At 42.8% G+C, this 20,436-nt stretch overlaps 1 protein-coding gene across 1 annotated transcript in view; it reads right to left on the reverse strand.

Annotated features, from left to right (window-relative positions):
* The window catches only part of LOC144767187 (hepatitis A virus cellular receptor 1 homolog), a 241,000-nt gene that overhangs the window by 24,826 nt on the left and 195,738 nt on the right, over positions 1-20,436 (reverse strand). Inside the window, exon 4 of the mRNA XM_078650749.1 lies at positions 16,894-16,976. Within this exon, the coding sequence (XP_078506875.1) occupies positions 16,894-16,976 (83 nt within the window). The remainder of the gene's footprint in view (positions 1-16,893; positions 16,977-20,436) is intronic.

The following is a 20,436-nucleotide window of genomic DNA, read 5'->3' on the forward strand; positions in this document are numbered from 1 at the left end:
AGGCCCTTTTTTCAACCCAAATTGACTGATGATGGGCTTTTGTTACTGCTCGAAATTTAAATTTTTCAATCAAATCGTAAGCCCGCCTCCAGGCTCTCTCAGCCCTTTTACACTCTTGCCTTTGTATCCTCAACTGGGGAGTAAACCACGGGGCCGACGCTCTACGCTCACCTAATTTAGGTTTATTTTCGGGGATTAGGTTCTCAAATCGGGCTATAAGCCATTTTTGGAAGAGAGCAAGATTCTCTTCCAAGTTTCCCAAAAGAGGGCAGGGAAAGGTAGTGAGAGCCTCCGATAACATATCTCCCGAGAGCAGATGGAACGGGCGCGAGATCCGCGTGGCCTCAATTATTTTTCTCTCCCGAATGAGGGCAGTGACAGGCAAAGAAAAATAAATTAAAAAATGATCAGACCAAAGTACTGGCTGTATGGAAGATACAGAAATAGGTCTCGTTGAGAATACCTGATCTAAGGTATGACCTTTGTTGTGTGTTGGTCCTTGCAAAGACGGAGATAGCCCTAACGAGGCCGTGATATCAATACGTTTTGTAACGTCAGGGTCACAATTATTGTCCATATGGACATTAAAATCTCCAAGAAAAATACAATGATCAGACCTAAGACAAGGAACTGAAAGAGCTACTTGCAATTCATCAAAAAAAGGTCCCGTCGATCCCGGTGTTCTATATAAAAGAATCCCGGTACAGGCCTGGAGAGGTGAAAGATGTAAGGTGAAGCCGAGGGCTTCGCATCCCTGAATATTCTCCACCGGAAAGGTTGAGCAGGGAGTACTCTTTTTCACAATGAGAGCTACTCCTCCTCCCCTGCCCGATACTCTATCCCTCCAAAAGATGTTATAATTCGGAGGGATGGCATTAGCCAGGTCCGGTGCAGAACACTCACCTAACCATGTCTCTGTCAAAAATAAACACAAAATATTGGAATTATACAACAAATTCCAAATATTAAGGGAATGACAGTTTAAAGACCTGGTATTCAGGAGGAGGCACTGGAGAGGAGCAGATGTATTGTCCTCCACGGTACCATTTAAAACTGGGAGACGCCAACCGCATGACGGACAGCCTTTCCTTAAGGTCCGACCGCCAGGAAAAATATGGGAGCAATGGCCCCGAGGGAGGCGTAGGGCAAGTAAATCAGCCGACGTATAAATAAACATATTTAGTAAACAGCACAGACAGGCACCAAAATGAAACAAACTATAACAGGCCTGAGCCGTCCAGCCCCGTCCGCCTACGAGACGCTGACGAGCGCAGACGGGCAGGACTCTGGCACGACTCAGGCTAAGCGAAAGGCGACCCCGCTGCGCGATCCCGCTGCACTAGAGGAGGAGCTTTAAGTAGGAGACCCTAGCTGGCTCCTGCGCAGTAGAGCGCACGTGAGTACTGGCGCCTAAGCGCACGTGAGTACTGGCGCCTAAGCTGACCCCACACCACCCGCTTTTGCGTCCCCTTATACTTCAATACACAGACTTTTGAATATTTTTACAAATTTCGGCAAATACGCTGGCTATACCATCAACTGGGCTAAATCAGTGCTGTTTGTTCTTCGGGGCCCAATTCCCAGGCTTCCTCCGGGATGCGAGATTGAAATAGCCCTTGACGGATTTCGCTACCTTGGAGTTTTTTACTCCTGACCCCCAACTGTTCTATGTGAAAAATCTAGCCGCCCCTTAAGATCGACTCCTTAACGATGCCAAACATTGGAGAGCGCTACCACTTTCGTTGTTAGGATGAGCTGCCCTGTTTAAGATGCTTGCTCTCCCGCGTTTTTTGTATATCCCCAAAACTGCCCCTACACGATTCCTGACTCTTATTTTTAAAGTATTGAATGTGAGGTCCGATCGCTACTGTGAAGGGGAGGCGTGCCTTTCATAGCATTGCATAAACTGACCAAAGGGTGGTACGACGGGGGGATTGCACTTCCGGATATACAGCTCTACTACTGGGCTTCGCAATTAGTGGCAATAAATCACTGGCTCTACCATTCTCCGGCAAAACCAGCCTATATGTTAGACAGATATCAGGTGGAAAGGGAGGGATGCTTGGGAGCCCTATACACAAAGCCCCGGAAAGGGAGATATTTGGGCCCTATGGCTCGGACGGTGGAAATGTGGCATCAGGTGACTAAACGTCAGAAATAAAAATTAAAAATAAAGGTCATCATGGGAGCATCACTGCCGCACAGAAAGTTACCTACGAGGATGTGTCCTGTGTGGATGGGGTGATGTCGCACAGCATTATAGGAAGTCTCGTACCAATTATTGTATTGGAGTTAGGGACAGAGTCCGGGGACTTCTGTCTGAGAGCATCTTAGAATGAGCTCTGTAGTTTTATGCTACTTGACCCATTCAAGGTGAATGGTCTTATGAAGCCTTCATGTTCTGACACCTTTTTCAGAACTTGCCTGTGGGAATGCTAAGTAGGGATGTCACTTTAGCGATAGTGTACGGACAGACTAATGCTTTTTACCTAAGAACCTCCAATGAAGGGGACTCTTGACATTTCAGCTGTTATATTCTATGTCCTGATTCTAGAATTAGTTATTTTGTGTATGCTGCCCCCTCTTAACTTCACCCTTAGGTTTGGATTTGTATTATTTCCGATGTATTTCTACACCTCAGTTTGAGATGTTTGTATGTCCAACTGTTCGTGGCTTTCTAATAAACTAACAAAACTTTGGATCGAGAGTCTGTGGTTCTTCAGAGTCATGGTTCATTGGAACAGTTATGAGTAAATGGAATAATGATTCTTTCTCCCGTCTTCACTTTTAGGCAGGCAAAAAGAGATATCAGGCAGGGGTTCCAGAGTAAGTCTAGAACATCGAACCCATCTCCTTCACTGGTGACTGACCACAAAAAGAAAGAGATGCCAACTGGGCACAGGAATGATACTGGAAGAAAGTGCAAATAGGATAGTGTGTTAATGATGGGATTGGAGCCTAGTTTAAAATACTCAATACTTAGAGCTCCCTTCAGTAGTTAGGTTGCACTGCACATGAATCAAGGAGTCACTCCACCCAGTCTATATTTGTAAAAGCACACAAAGAAAATAACTAAAATGCACGGTAAATGACGCCCAAGGGTGCCAGACCCGAGGGGGAGGACTTCCAGAGGAGGGGGTCCCCGAGACAAGACGCGGAGAGACGCCTGAAGCGGCACTAGAGGGCCTCCCTAGTAAGGGGCTCTCTACGTGCGCCGCTGGCACCGCAGAAACTTAACAGTGCAGAGTAAAGGTCTGAGACCTTAACCACGGGGCCACTGTAACCTTTTCATCTTGTCAGGCTGTCCCCACGTACACCTTGGGCTTTGAAGCCCTGATGTTAAGTTGTGTTAGGTACCCCGCAGGTTGTGTCTACCCGTGTGTTCTCTGGGGCCACTGAATATGATTGAGCTCCATGTGCCAGTGCCTACACCGACCCTAACAGAACTTCTCTGGCAAACTGCTGTCTATCTTCCATAGCTCATCTTGTGCCATACTGTCAAACACCATAAGATGGCAATAAGGTTCACAGCGTTCTACCCAAACCATAAGGAAACATCTTATTTAAATATTTTGAAAGACAACCGACACGTCGACCTTCACACAGTCATCTGGTGAAAAGCCCAAATCACACGGTGGCAGGGAATACAAGCTGGAAACCACTGCAAAGAGTGGATTTCCAGCTTGACTTGTCAATTAAAGGATGTAAAAATACCCCAGGACACTGGCGCGAGTTACAGTCACCCTTTGTTTTTTATTTTTTTATTTTGGAGGGGGTGAAGCAGGTCGATGGATTATGGGACGACCTCTCGGGTGGTTCTCGGCATAAAGCCCCACCCCCTCCAAGCCATGCCCCCTTTCCACACGGCAAGATATATTTTAATTTTAGCAGGTCTGTTGATAGGCCTTTCTCTCAGGAATATTTTTTACCATGAAGCGCAGATTCGCAGAAGCAAGGGTGTCGCTTGTGAACTGGTAGGACATCATGATGTACAATTTATTTCTAACACATACTTAGCCAGGGGCACAACTTGACCCGAATTTCGGGGGGCAGGGGGGCTAAGACTCCCAGCCAAGGTTGGCCCCAACACTGGTCGCGTGGGTGAAACAGTCTCTTTTGGCACCCTCCCTCCCATTTCCTCCTTCTCCATGACTACCCTCACTACCACTCGCCAATAATTCACCTCATCTTTCTATTTCATTTTTTTTAAAGGGCTACTTGTAGTTTACTCACACTCAGTTCTGTGATCTGCATGGTACACATTCTTTGTAGCAGGCACATTACCCCTCTGCGCTGTGTGGGTGACAGAAGTGCCCATATGAGTGCACGGTGAGAGATGCAACAGTGTGAGAGTAGGGTGAAAGGAGTGACTGCAGGGTGAGTGAGGTGACCATATGAATTTGGGTGAGGATGTAAGTGCAGACTGGGACGAATGAATGTATGGTTAGTGATGGGCTTGTTTGAGTGAGATTGCAGAGTGAGCAGTAAGAGGGACAGGTGAGTGAAGGGTGAGTCATGTGCTAGTGTGACTGCAGGGTGAACCGCACAAGTGCATTGTGAGTGCATGAAAGATCACGGTGAGTGCAGAGTGAGCAGTGTGCTCATGTGACCAAAGGGTTAGTGGAGGGAGAACGGTGTGAGTGGCATAAGTGCTGTGTGGTCATTGTGAGTGCAGGGTGAATGGTGTGAGTGCATGGTGATCAGTGTGATTGCATTGTGATTGCTGTGAGTGCAGGGTGAGTGTGAAAGTGCATTCCCAGACACTTGAAGTAACTCAGCATGATAATGAGGGCTGGCGCAGGGTTTCATATATAAGTTAAACTGTTGCTATTATGGCGGTATTCAGGGACAGGACTGGACTAGCCATCGCGGGCACAGGGTGTTTTCTCTGTAGACAAGAAGGCTGGGGGGTCACTATATTGATGTCCCAGACATTACAAAAATAAGCAGCCTCCTAAGGCCTATTTTCAGCACTTACCAGCACTTATCTGTGTATACTTGGAACAGCAAATATAAATAGAAAGCATATTTAATTGTGTTCAGGGGCTGTCTGAATTATCCATGACGGATAATAAAAGGGAACAAAGACAGAAAAGTCACATTACAAATGAATGCATATGATTTTATTTATAACCCTATTTAGTGTTCAGACAGGCCTTTGCAGGCTCTTTAAACAACAAATGGCTGGTGCTTTTCTACTGGCAAGCCTACTTTCTATTTCTTTTCATGAAATGTATTCTCACACTTAGGTAGTAAAAGTAAAATCCAAATGTAAGAAATAGGCAGCGAGGGGGCCCAGGGGGTACTGGAACCAGAAAAAAAACTAAGCCTCGTTAAACAGTTTATAAAGGTATGTAAATATGTTAATTATCTTTAAAGATCTGTGAAAAACCTGGGTGAGCCAGAGATAAGACTCCAGACACTGCCCAGCCGAGCCCATTTCAGCTCATGCTGAAACACATGACGGGGGTAGGAGGGCTGAAGCACTATTACCCCTATGGGCGTTGCGCGCCTGTACTTAGCATTCGGTGTTAAAAAGAGCAGAGTAAACATTTTACAACCGGGGAAGGTGCATGTTCCAGAGCTACTACGTTTTCAGTTCTCTTATATGTGACATTTTCATGCTTTCAGTGTGTCTAGGTGCCATTTCCTTGTCATTTATGATCCCATGAGTGCCACTTTATAACAAACTTGCTTATGACTGTGCAATAATATTTATTTTATGTTACTCCTTTCATTGCAATATAAATGTCTAGGCATTCTAACAATCCAAAAATAATTCAATATGGCATATAATGTACACAATTTGAGGAGCTCCTTACCTATGCATTGACATGGCTCTCTTACTTATTCTCCTGTGTCTACAGTCTCTCTTCTTTTCCTCTTCCTAGGGTGTTTCTAGTTCTTTTTTTTTTCCTCAAAGGCTTTCTTATTTCCCAACCCTCTCTACATTTCCCTGCCCTCTCTACAGAATCTCTTTCTTTCTTCTTCACCCTATTGCCTTTCCTCTCGTAACTCTTCTCTTTCCTTCTACTCCTCTCTTCATTCTTCAAAAATCCTCATATATCCGGTATTCCCGTTTTGTCAAATTTCTATATCTCCTTCTTTCTGTTGGCTCTTTTGTTCCATCTTCTCAATGTTTCTTCTTTCCATTCAGTGTCTCTTTTGTTATTTCCACTACCCTCCCTCCAAAGCCTGGCCCAACCTCCTCGTTCTGTCGCTGTACCACTGTTTTATTTTACTTCCCCTTTATTATGTTTCTTCTTTACACCCCCCTCTGTCACTTCTGCTCGCTTCTCTTTGTGTCTGTGGTTCAGGAGCCACAAGTTTGCTGCCCGGATGTACAGCTTTAAACGTACATTGTTTGCCCTGGCACTGAAAGAAGGGGTTTGGGCAGAATAAAACGAGAGAAGATAGAAATTAAGTAGCTGCAGAGAGACTCTAAGCAGGGTCAGACTGGCTTAGTTATAGGGCATTCAAATAGTACCTAACAGGATGGTCGGAAATGTTTGGGTCATTGTTTTGGCTGTTTGCGTGCCTGTTTTATGGTCTGCTGGGTCGGGTTTTACTGTTGATTTGATTCCCTGATATCAAAACAAACATAACCCCCTTGTCCGTCTTCCTGTTCCAATCCTTACACCATGAGCAGTTCTCTTGTTCAGCTGAAACAATTCACCCAGATAAGTCTAAAAAGTTCACCCAAGATGGTGTACATTACCTATGATGCCTTAAGGGAGAAGCTAATCATTACACGTCCTGCTCCTTTTTTTCTGCACTACAGAATGTTGTACCCGGCAAGTCTTCATTTCAGGTACTGTTTTTAGGTCTCATCTAGGAAGCACTCGAGACATTCCGTATTCAGGATATGGGCATAAGGCTCCGCCCACTTTCCGCACATCTTTTTAATTGGCTCCTGTCCCTGTTCTTTGTAAATTGTGGCTTTTCATTGGTCAATAGGCTTAGTAGTCCCTCCTTAGTACTGCCTTGTCTCTCCTTGTAACCTCCCATGAGGACACATGTGTTGTTACTCCTTAGGTTTTAATTATAGCCTCAAGGCACTATTTTCTTAAAAGGCTTCAGGTGGAACACACACTTGGTCCTAAGCTAGGCTAGCAGTGGTTAATTCACTCACTAGACCATCTCACATTTATAAGAGACCGTCTATAAATGTTCTTTCATCAGCTCCAGTGATATCTTTCCTAACGGTCACGGAACGCCGACTGGCTTCTTCGGCAGTTACCTGTAACATCGCCGTTAGAACTCTCGCTATTAATTTTCACTGGTAAGGAACGCTTCAGGAACCTAACTCGGGTATTTTTACTTTGTCGTCAGGGGGCATTTGCTGTAGATAATAACTGGCTGTATTTTGATATACAGAGTTATACGGAACGAGAGACAGAAACACGAAAGCGGTATTCCGAATCTATTGATTCTTGTGGCCCCTGACATGATCATTTACCATGCGGGTTTAGAACGCAGACGCTTCATGCACGTTCAGATGTAAGTGCCGTTCTTTATTGATCGAATAGTTATTTAAGAGCAGTCAAGGGCATACGTTATTATAGTAGTAACGAATATCTCTCCCCTCTTTTTCTGTTTTTATGTATTGTGGAATTCCTGCGTGGTATCTGCAGGTTCGTTTAAAGGAAAAGAAAAGGAAAAGGGAACCTATGTGAGACGGAAAGCGTCTTTTTTGTTTTAACTGGTTGCATATCCAGCACCTACAGGAATTTTCTTCCTCCCTTTTTTTGATAGGTAAGCATACTTGGTAACTAGTGCTGCAACATTGATAGTTAGATTAGATTTAATAAAAGAACTGATGGCTATTATTTCTTCTATCTAGGATAATCGTAAATATATAAACAGTGGGATATTATATGCTTGTGCTGGACGCAGGCAATGAATGGCCATACAATTGGTGGTCGAATAATTGTTTTAATTTTCCTGGGTAAGTGTATTTAGCTACAGTAGATGTATTATCCTCTGAATGTATTAACTTCTGGCTTATATATGTTTGACGGAAATGTAATATAATGATTACCCGTCCTTTTTAAGGAATATAATAAGGAACGTAATATTTCTAACTGATGCAGAAACAGAATAAATATGCATTACATGATTGACCACATGGTTTATAAGGAAACATAGATTTTTTACTACATCCGAAGGAAATCAATAAAAAGTATTGACTTCTGTTTACAAAAATATACTGGCAATAATCCTAAATTTGAATCCCAAGAACTGGCCGAAGATGTAATTTAATAGAAGGTTTTGAATGTGGCCTTTAATCCATTTCATTTACTCCCTCTCATGTGATATACCCAAGCTGACTAAATTTCAATACTGTGATAATTTCCTGAACTGCTTTCCCCTGAACGGATATAACAACTGCTCAAATATACATGAATACGTTTTGTAACTTGTTTGGCGAACATTAAATGTCATAGCAAGTAGGGAAGTCTGATTTATGTACAATTTTAAAATTGCTGAATAATGAGTTTTTAATGTTTATGTTTTTAATGTTTATGTAGTTATGTTGTTTATATAAGTATATGAATATTTATATGTTTCTTATGTTGATTATATTATGTATTTCAGAAATATTCTGTGGCTCCTGAGGAAGGCGTTTTTTCAAACGCCGAAATGCGCGTCGAGATAGTATTGATTGCCACTCTCCCCCGCCTTTTTTGGTTTTGTTTTAATTTGTATGATTAATTCTTAGTACTGTGAAAATTGGTTATTCTGTTATTGTTTGTGTAAATTTGATGTATTTAACAGATGTTTTAAAAAAAAAAAAGAAATATCATTAAAAAGAATAGAGTTTTTAATAATTGTGTAGATTTTTTTGTTCTGTACCTTCCCTCTGCTAGTCAGATTTGTTGATATACTATACACACTATACTTTCATCAGCTCCATACAGAGTACAACCTAATCCAAAATAAATGTAATAATTATTTTGTCACATTTCAAAGCTACTAATTGTATAAATGGACATAGCTATTTGAATGTACTTGTAGTGCTACCTTACATGCAATGCATAATCGGTAGGGTGGATTTACCATATCTTATGCAGGGTGCAGTACCATATGCACCTCTTGTCTTCTGGCTCTTAAGGAGCTTTTTTCCAGAGGCTATTTTTCTGCTCACCAGTCCCTTGTTGGGACTGCCTGTAGTTCTCCACGGTATATGAGGAGGGGTCCCAGATGGAACAACATAAAACACACAAAATCAACAAATTGACAAAATTTACCTCATCAATATAAACTTCAAAGAATGTTATTTAATATACATCCTTCTTAGAAATCTAATTACCATGTCTTTTACAATAATACAGTTTAAAGCATTTCATGATAAGCCCAGAGAAAGCGTGGAGGGGGGAGTGAAGAAAGGAAAATTGTGCAACATAGGTTTAAATTAGTCATAGAGGAATAACATAATATGTGGTCTCATCAATATTTGCACATGTAGTGCCACACTAGACATATATACATTGTCATGTATCTACTCATAAATTAAAATAATCCTATCCTGTTAATGGCTGGCACAGTCACAAATGATCAGTTTGCCAACAGGTAAGAAGAGATGACAGTGTGTCGACGTTTCGACCCCAGTTGAGCAGGCGACGCTATTGCCCTACAGCGGGGTCTTCCTCAGGACAGGTGATAGTGGGGTGTGGGGGTAGTATAAAAGGGCACCTGTAAAGGAGAGACTAAATTAGAATTGATATATTCTTAAAGGAAGAACTGAAGGCTAATTAAAGCCGTACCAAATTACCTACACGAAGCACGGTGATTCTAATGGCTCCATCTGATACCGTTGTTGGGCCAAGGGCTCCTAATACCAAGAGAGCGTGATCCTAAAAATAAATTAGGCATTTATGAGACAGTGGACCGTACTTGGCTATAATCCACGCAAAACCTTAATTAATATAAGCACAAGTGTTTGAATTGATAAAACATCAAACACTACCCAGCCGGGTTAAAAACATAAATTGCCAAGTCAGACAACGGAGAACCAACCAAACCTGCCAACCTCAGGGCTGGCCTTAATCATTCATGACATTCCTTACTCAAAACCAACCAGTATGACACTAGTCAGAAGCTCACCTATTCACGCTGCGGCGGTCCTAGGTGCTATTTTACATGGAAACAGCTTCCATTATTGAAAAAATCTCATCTGCAATTAACAAGAGAACGAGAAAATTCTTTTAGAACATATCTCTCATGTCGTAATGGCATCTAAGGCCACTACTTCGTTGTTTACTCACCAACGCAAAGGTGAAACAAGCAGAGCCAAACGTCTTGCTCGCAGTAACTTCTCACTTCAAATTGCTTCTTGGAAAATGAGACTGAAGGCTGCCTCTCCAAAAGCGCTTTAAATATCCTCTCGGATTTCACATGCGTCCCTGTGGGACAAGATAGACAGGAGGATCGTTTTAACATAAACACTCGCGACCTCCGCACAGCCAGGGGAATACGACTAAAGTTTCATCTAGTGCTTACCCGAAAAATGAAGAAATGAAAGCGGGAAGAATCCTCGCTGCTCACCAGCACATCACTCCGTTTACTCGAGTGACTCACCGCGAGGCCAGGAGCGGTAGTGAGAAACCGGGCAGCAGCTAAATGTCAGTGCTTACATGTAGCCAATGGGCGCACACTTGAAATGGTAAACAGACTCGGCCCCGGGTGAAATTAAGCGGTGGAAATACGTGGTCTATCGTTTTACCGCGTTAGTGATTCTGGGCCATGTATTAACACAAAAGGAGATTATCCTCGAAGGCGCACAGACCTCTATTATTTATATTAATAAATCTGCTTCCAAACGCATCCGGATTAATGTGGCGGGATACCCGACAAAACGCTCATCATGGCCAAACACCAAAGGGGATTCAGTGTGTAAAAACAGTGTTATAACCACCCCCTATCCATCAATCTTATTATATTTCAAAAATGTAGAGGCTTACAAAAAATTGCAGAGATATAATAGTTAAACACATGTAAACAATTTATAAATCACAATGAAAGCATCGTATCTCAGTTGGTTGTAAAAGACCTCTAGTCACAGTTGGTGTTACAATCTTTGCAATGACAGTTATATATCACATCAGACAAACTTAATCATGACATAGCATTACATGGAATCTGACACTATAAGCATGCCAGTTGGGCATAATTATTCTCTTGTTCATTGAGCCCATGCACTATAGTGTCCAAACGGTGCATCCATTTGCTTTCTCTTACAGTGAGGATGGATGATATACTCCCTCCCCGGGGTCCCAAGGTCACCTTTTCGAGGACCACCCACTCTAGCTCATCTACTGTATGGCCAAACCTTCTGTAGTGGTCTACGAGTGGTGCCCCCACTACCTCACATCTGATCCTACTTTGATGTTGCAAAATTCGTACCTTAATTTTCTGTTGTGTTTGGCCTACGTAGGCCAGGCCACATGGGCATTTAATACAGTAGATCACACAGGTTGTATTACAATTTGTAAATGATTTTAAATCTACACATTGCTGTTTGTATTTGAACTGTTTAGTTTGTACACACATTGGACAAGCTTTACACTGGCCACATCTATAATGGCCGAGCACTGATGGCAAGTTCCACAGAGATTGCAGGGTGGGGGGCTCAGGTGTCGTTAGGTAGGAACTAACCACTTGATCTTTTATGTTCCTAGATTTCTTAAACGAGTGCATGGGTTGCTGCGGCTGACCAATCTCATCAGACACCAGAGGCCAATACTTATTGACAATTTTCTTTATGTTGTTACTTTGTGTGTTATATGTGGTAACACAAATCATCCGCTCATTACTGTTGTCGTTTCTGATGTGCGGAGTGAGTAATTCATCTCTGGGGCTATACCATGCCCGTTTTTGTGCTCTCTTTACAAGTCTTTTCGGATATCCCCTTTCCAACAATTTAACAGTTAGGGCTTCGGACTGCAAAAAATAATCATCTTTTTTGGAACAGTTGCGTCTTATCCTGAAAAATTGACCAATCGGCAGGTTGTCCCTCAGGCCTCTAGGATGATGGCTATTATATAGTAAGAGCGAGTTGCGTTCAGCAGGTTTCCGATACAGCGTAGTGGACAGTTGACCTTCTTCATGGAAGATAGTAATATCAAGGAAGTCGACTTTTTCTTGATGTGACTGCATGGTGAATTGAATATCTGTACTTCGTTGATTCAACCAGAGGTGGAATAAATTTAAGGTTTCTTCTGAGCCAGTCCAAATCATTAAAACATCATCTATGTAGCGACGCCACATCTTTAATTGTGCTTGGTAAGGATTGTCTTGATTCAGGACAAATTTCTGCTCAAAGTCTGCCATGTATATTAGGGCCAGGTCCGGCGCAAATGCTGCCCCCATTGCGACTCCCTTGGATTGTACATAAAATTTGCCTTGAAACATGAAGAAATTCTTTCTCATTGCGATGGTTAGCAGTTGGATAATAAATTCAGTTGGCACCAGCACAGGTGCAGTACGTTCATCAAGAGCCACACGTATGACCTCTAGTGCATCTAGTTGTGGGATGCTCGTGTAGAGCGAAACTATATCGCATGTCACTGTTTTTACACACTGAATCCCCTTTGGTGTTTGGCCATGATGAGCGTTTTGTCGGGTATCCCGCCACATTAATCCGGATGTTTGGAAGCAGACTTTTTAATATAAATAATAGAGGTCTGTGCGCCTTCGAGGATAATCTCCTTTTGTGTTAATACATGGCCCAGAATCACTAACGCGGTAAAACGATAGACCACGTATTTCCACCGCTTAATTTCACCCGGGGCCGAGTCTGTTTACCATTTCAAGTGTGCGCCCATTGGCTGCATGTAAGCACTGACATTTAGCTGCTGCCCGGTTTCTCACTACCGCTCCTGGCCTCGCGGTGAGTCACTCGAGTAAACGGAGTGATGTGCTGGTGAGCAGCGAGGATTCTTCCCGCTTTCATTTCTTCATTTTTCGGGTAAGCACTAGATGAAACTTCAGTCGTATTCCCCTGGCTGTGCGGAGGTCGCGAGTGTTTATGTTAAAACGATCCTCCTGTCTATCTTGTCCCACAGGGACGCATGTGAAATCCGAGAGGATATTTAAAGCGCTTTTGGAGAGGCAGCCTTCAGTCTCATTTTCCAAGAAGCAATTTGAAGTGAGAAGTTACTGCGAGCAAGACGTTTGGCTCTGCTTGTTTCACCTTTGCGTTGGTGAGTAAACAACGAAGTAGTGGCCTTAGATGCCATTACGACATGAGAGATATGTTCTAAAAGAATTTTCTCGTTCTCTTGTTAATTGCAGATGAGATTTTTTCAATAATGGAAGCTGTTTCCATGTAAAATAGCACCTAGGACCGCCGCAGCGTGAATAGGTGAGCTTCTGACTAGTGTCATACTGGTTGGTTTTGAGTAAGGAATGTCATGAATGATTAAGGCCAGCCCTGAGGTTGGCAGGTTTGGTTGGTTCTCCGTTGTCTGACTTGGCAATTTATGTTTTTAACCCGGCTGGGTAGTGTTTGATGTTTTATCAATTCAAACACTTGTGCTTATATTAATTAAGGTTTTGCGTGGATTATAGCCAAGTACGGTCCACTGTCTCATAAATGCCTAATTTATTTTTAGGATCACGCTCTCTTGGTATTAGGAGCCCTTGGCCCAACAACGGTATCAGACGGAGCCATTAGAATCACCGTGCTTCGTGTAGGTAATCTGGTACGGCTTTAATTAGCCTTCAGTTCTTCCTTTAAGAATATATCAATTCTAATTTAGTCTCTCCTTTACAGGTGCCCTTTTATACTACCCCCACACCCCACTATCACCTGTCCTGAGGAAGACCCCGCTGTAGGGCAATAGCGTCGCCTGCTCAACTGGGGTCGAAACGTCGACACACTGTCATCTCTTCTTACCTGTTGGCAAACTGATCATTTGTGACTGTGCCAGCCATTAACAGGATAGGATTATTTTAATTTATGAGTAGATACATGACAATGTATATATGTCTAGTGTGTCACTACATGTGCAAATATTGATGAGACCACATATTATGTTATTCCTCTATGACTAATTTAAACCTATGTTGCACAATTTTCCTTTCTTCACTCCCCCCTCCACGCTTTCTCTGGGCTTATCATGAAATGCTTTAAACTGTATTATTGTAAAAGACATGGTAATTAGTTTTCTAAGAAGGATGTATATTAAATAACATTCTTTGAAGTTTATATTGATGAGGTAAATTTTGTCAATTTGTTGATTTTGTGTGTTTTATGTTGTTCCATCTGGGACCCCTCCTCATATACCATTGATTACCCAGGTCCCAGTACTAGTGGGTTGACCCATTTATTATAACATGTAGTTCTCCATGCCCTGAAGGGTCCTCCTTTTGAGCTTTTGGAATTAGCAGATCTTTAATTCAATTCTGAGAAAGTTTAATTTTTGGTTGCCATTTGTTCCGGTAGAAGGGTAAGTGAGATTGGAGCTTTTCTTTCATCATCCCCATTTTCGAGAATTTGTGATGATTCATTGTTCTTTGCCCAATCCCATTTTTCTTGCCCAAAATGGTTTCGGATTTTTGCTGTCAGTAAGATTTTGCACTTACTGGTTTTTTTCCTGATCTTTGTCTCGAGAGGAGGAGAGGCCCCATTCCCTGGATCTTCTAAGAGGCCTTTCTATTTACCTAGGAAAAATGGGTTCTTTTAGGAAAGTGGACTCTCTTTTTGTGACTTTTAATCTATCTGGAAAGGATCTTAAGTCATCTTCATCTACTCTTTCCAGGTGGATTAAGTTAGCTATCATCCATGCTTATGATGCTGCTAACGTATTTCTTCTCTCATCCGTCCAGGGTTGCTATACTAGGAGCATTTCATCATCCTGGGTGATGTTTTAAGGGGCATCCATTAAAGATATTTGTAATGCTACAACTTGGACTTCACTTCATACTGTAATTTCCCATTAATGTCATCAGCTGGGAATGGCAGCTTCTTCAGACTTTGGTTCACATGTCCTCTCAGCTGTCCATTGTGTATAACATGTGTAACTATGATCAATATGTTCACACGTGTTGCATCATAGAACTGTGTTTGCCTTTTCTTTTTCATAACCAATCACCATATGCTTGGGTATTGGCTCATTGTGTAAGGGCTGGGGCAAGGTGACGGACGAGGAGGTAATGCCCGGTTACTTACTGGTAATTTCCATCACTCCAAGTCCAGGTCTTAAGCCCACCCTCCCTCTCAAGTTGATTGAAATAGTGATTGCTTTATTCTGAATTTATCTTGGTATTTACAGGATGTGATCATGATTAGATCCTCCCTTTATGCATCTGGTAATGGGCACCATCACTTTTTAGACTTAGCTACGTGATTAGTTTCTGTGGAGCAGGAGAACTGCTTATTGTGTAAGGACTGTGACATGAAGACCTGGACTTGGAGTAATGAAAATTACTGGTAAGTTACAGGACATTGCTTGCAGCTAGCACAAATACATGCCTTCTGCTATAACTTGATAAACCTTTATACAGCGAGTTTTTACATGTTCGAAACGTCCACAATTTGCAATCATGGCACACTTTTTTAGCGTTCTGATTCACTAATGCATGCCACTTTTATGGTGTTGCCTATCTCAGTCCAAACCTGAGTTTCGGTGAGAATGAGAGTGAATTGCCATGCTCTGGGGCTGAAGCCATATGCTGTGAAGGAACTATGCTCCAGAGAATGCAGAAAATACTGCCTACAGGCACAAAATGTCTTAAGCATGAGTGATAAATAACTGTAACATATGTAGCACTTTTCAAGTGTGTGATGTGCTATTTTCTTCTGCTTACTGGTACACAGTAGGGTGCACTAAAATGCATTAATGTCATAGGTTATAAGTGACACTTGGCCACCACTGATGCTGTTGCCTCTGCAAGGCTGACAAAAAAATCCCAGTAATGTCATTCGGAGTAAAACCAACAAAAAGCTGGTTTTATTCTGGGCAGTGTTACTCCTTCCACTGCTGGTAGTGTAGTATCGACACATATTACATGACTAGTGGTAAAACAGAGACAGAAAAGGATTGGCAAGATGGATAGAGGAAAATCTGGCTACCGCACCATTGAAATGTTATTTCCTGTGCTTCCCCCAACCTCTGGCCTTTAGGTAACGGAAATAATATTCATGGCATTACTGACCATAACATATAAGCTGGCAGTAAAAGGGTTACTCTACTCTTTATGCTACTGCCTACTACCTATCATGGCCACAAAGCAAACTCAAAAACATGACCGTTTTAATTACATATTTATCAACTATAAGCCGGAGGCATGCATAATGAACAAGCGCTGGTTAATAGAATACGTCTGGCCACAACAAGCTGGTGTGATAGTTATGTTTTTTAGGTGTATGCCACAAACATTAAAAGAAGGGAAAAGGGAAATAGGCTGCCACCTAACCAATGTGGTAATATGCTGACTTTATTTTTTAAAAGCGCAGGATGGATGCTTCCTAGAAGGCTACTGTATTTAGAATATGTATAGAAACCTTTTTCTTTTTTTAATGCACTTGCAAGGAAAAACTGATTCTTTTTTTTTTTAATCACACAAAGAAAATACGGGTTAAACAGACACAGATGACCAAAACTAGAAAAAGAGAAAAACGGGAGAAAATGTGAAACATTGACGGAGTAAAGTATTAGCCCATCAGTTCTGGTAGGAAAATGCACATTTTCTTAGGAGTATGTATAAAAGCGATCAGGAAAAAAAAAACAAAAAAAAAACAGTGCAAGATGCTCTGTTGGGTGAAAGTTGAGCAGACGGGATCCGTCAAACAGGCCAGTTCCAAAATGCAATCAAGTATCACTAAAAACATAAACACTGGCCACTTACTGCTTGATCGCTGCTGACAGGAAGGAGATTTATACTCACATAACTCTGGCTTTCTGGTGCCATTTGTGTGGTTGGATGCTGAGACGAGGGAATAGTGGAGGGAACTCCGAAATCTACCTCATCTAAGCAAAGTGAGACAATGGGTTAAATGCATTAAACAATGGCTGTAAAAGTCACAAATCATTTAATGGATCACAAATGAAATTAGCCTTTAATCCTCCTTGAAATAGTCCAAGCAGTCACTAGGGGAAACATTACCATCCCAACCCAATCACTATAAGTAAATCTAAGAACACTTAGATAATTGGGGAGGAATAGTTACTGAGAACCTCATAGGGGCAAATTATCAAGAACGGCGTTAACATTATCGCCGGTTTAGCGGCAGGAAACTGCTGCTAAAACGACGATAATGGGCTTGATAATATGGCCTGGAGAATTCCAATAGAAGCCCATGTTCACACCAGAACATGGACTTCTATTGGAATTCTCAAGGGCGTATTATCAAGCCCATTATCGCCGCTAAACCGGAGATCATTTTTAATGCCGTTCTTGATAATATGCCCCTAAACTCTCAAATTACTTTGTGGACCCAATTTTTAAAGATCTTTATACACACACACACACACACACACACACACACACAAACACACACATGCTCCACTGCTAAGCTTGCAGATCTCTTCCACAGCCAGGAAGTGCTTTCTGACTGCCTGAAGATTGTACAATTAAGCCTAAAAAACCTCCTGCAGACGCAAATGATCTGAACAATTTTTGTCTCATCCCCAACCTCCCTTTCCTTGCAAAAATCATCGAAAGATGTGTAGCAGGCCAACTTATCCAACAAATCTGAAACATCAACCTACTAAAGCAGCAGGTGTTAACCTGGGGTCTGTGGAGGCTAACATTTAAGTTGGTGTCCTTATTTTGATTTGTTGGAGCAGCTCAAGTACAGCAAACAGAAACTGGTATTGATAATTGGTGGCGTCAAGTGAAGCACTGGCATGTGCTACGAGGTAAGAAATACAAAGTGATGTGCTAGAATGTACAATATTGCCTCATCTTTTAGAAATGTATATTTTTTAAAGTTTTAAACTTCACATTAAAATTAGTTTTTTTGCATAATTTTGTTAGTGAATTAAATACAAATTTTTATAATTAGTTTATTTGTTTGTTTCACACTTGTTTCTGTGTTTTGTGTACTGTTTTGTAGTTCTAATTGTTGAAACTGCTTAGGGGGGATCCCCAGCTTCCAGTACTTTGTCAGTGGGCATCTACAGAGTCAAAAAGTTAAGAGCAGATGCCCTATATGAAAGCCTATGGGGTTTCAATCAAGCTTTTAGCACTGAAATAGCACTGCTCCAGGTGGTAGATGATGCATTTCGCATCCTGGATTCAGACAACTCCAACCTCCAAATGCTTCCTGGCAGACTTTATTACAGTAAATTACTGTATGCTCCTTCACAGGCTAAAAAAACAGGTGGACATTGATGGCAAATGGGTAAAATCATACCTAAACTTGTTACTTGTTTAATGCCAACTATAAGAGGATGTGCACAATTAAACTATGATAAACTACACATGGAAAAATAAACTATTGTAAATATTTCTTCTAGAGATAGAGTGGAGAATCATGGAGTAAGCATGCATATAAGCAGAACTTTAGCCACTAAATTACGAAAGATTGAAATATCAGTTTCACATACAGCGGGATTGGAGAAAGATTTACAACTATGTAAAAATTATTGTGCAATTTTGAGTCAAACTTTAAATGCAGAAGAAGGACAAGGAAATAGAGCCATGGAATGTATTACCTCTGAAAGGTTAATATATTCTTAGACAAGAGTTTCCACTTTATTTGGTTTATGCGGTAACAATATACAAATCCCAAGGACTAAGATTAGATTATGCACTCATTAACATTGAGTCAACGGTATTCAATGAAGGCATGTCATAAGTTGCTCTATCTAAAGTGAGAAAACGTACAGGACTGTACATTACTGATTTCGGTGAGACAGGAATTAATGCAGGCAGTAGCTGAGCAAAAGAATATAATCATTTGCAAAAACAGATAAACTCCTCTTCTTGGTCAATATCCCATTTTGTTAAAACCTAAAATGTCTTCTAGAAGAAAAATTTAAACAAACTACAATGACAAAGAAGAATTGACATTTCCTAAAAAGAAACAGAAAACCAAATTTACAGAAATAACAGGACATCAGTTTCTAAATCAGAATGGTATAAATTGCTACAGCACTGTAATTGTTGGGGGGCGTGGCTAGCGAGCCACGATGGCGGACGGAGACTGCTAGAGCTCCGGAGCCGCCGGGGGTTTAAAATCCTGCCGAGTGCTTCTGTCGGGCCCTGCATCACACACACAGACCGGAACCTGGGTCGCTGGGCTCCCCGGCGGCTTCTGACCGAGTTCGAAGTCCTGGTGTGCCTCGGATGACGGCGGACGGATCCGATGCCAGTGAGGCCTTCCTCCTCGGCAGCAGCCGGGGACTAAAGTTGACAGTGCAGCCGTGAGGCCCGGAGCGCCTGACACCGGAAGTGCTGGAGCCTGAGTATCGAAGGTCGCTGGGGGCCCCGACACCGGATCGCCTTCTGGGGGTGTCGAGAACGTGACTGTGCCCTGCTAGCTGACTGGCCCACGTGCAGAGGGAACTCAGAAGACACAGGCCCTCACACCGCCGGGAGACGCGGCCGGCAGGCCCTGGGGGATGGCGTGAGCTGGTGCCCCATGGACTGGAGCGCGGACCCTGGAACGCAGATCAACAGGTAGGGGGGCGAGGCTGGTGACACCTGGGAGTTATTTGGAAGCCTTCTCCCTCGACCTCCCCCCCTTCTTTCCCCCCCTGCTTGGACGGCCATACCCGGTGGGGAGCAGCGACACCAGCCGCCGACCACTACCATTGGCCCCCTGCATAGCGGGGCCCCAAGACAATAAGGTGCCACCGCTAACTTCCCGAACCACATCGGGGACACCAGGCATGTCAATGCGCCACACCTTGGGGAGGTGCACCCTGCTGACCTGCGCCTGGCCGGATAATATTCTCTGGCCAGCGGGCAGTGACCTGGGGATTCTAGAAAACGAGGATACGAGGCCCTAGACTGCATGACCACACTGCGGGGACGAATCAGACGACCCCCTACACGTTTCGGTGGGGCCTAACCTGAAACGATTGGCGCCACGACGTAGGGGATACGGCCTACACGGATCGCCCAGGGCCATAGGACATATTCTGACCAGTGCCTGCCTGCAACGTGCTGGACATCCGGATAGCGCTAGGCATGGTCCGGAAAGGGGCCAAAACCCTGGAGGGGCGAGACGGCGCGACTGTTGAGGTGCCCACTCGAGAGATTACACTAGGGGAGACCCTGCCGGGGTCGGCCGAACTGAATCCTACTGGGGATCAACACGTAGACAAATTGGACTTGATTCTACAAGAAATTAGGGACTCCAGGTCAGCAATGGAATCACAACTGGGGGCCCTCACCACCAACCTCTCCTTGCTAAAAGCAGATCATAATAAACTAGCCGACAAGGTTAAAGACCAAGGCATCATGATAGCGGACTTGACC

Source organism: Lissotriton helveticus, chromosome 7, assembly GCF_964261635.1.
Source record: "Lissotriton helveticus chromosome 7, aLisHel1.1, whole genome shotgun sequence".
NCBI lineage: Eukaryota > Metazoa > Chordata > Amphibia > Caudata > Salamandridae > Lissotriton > Lissotriton helveticus.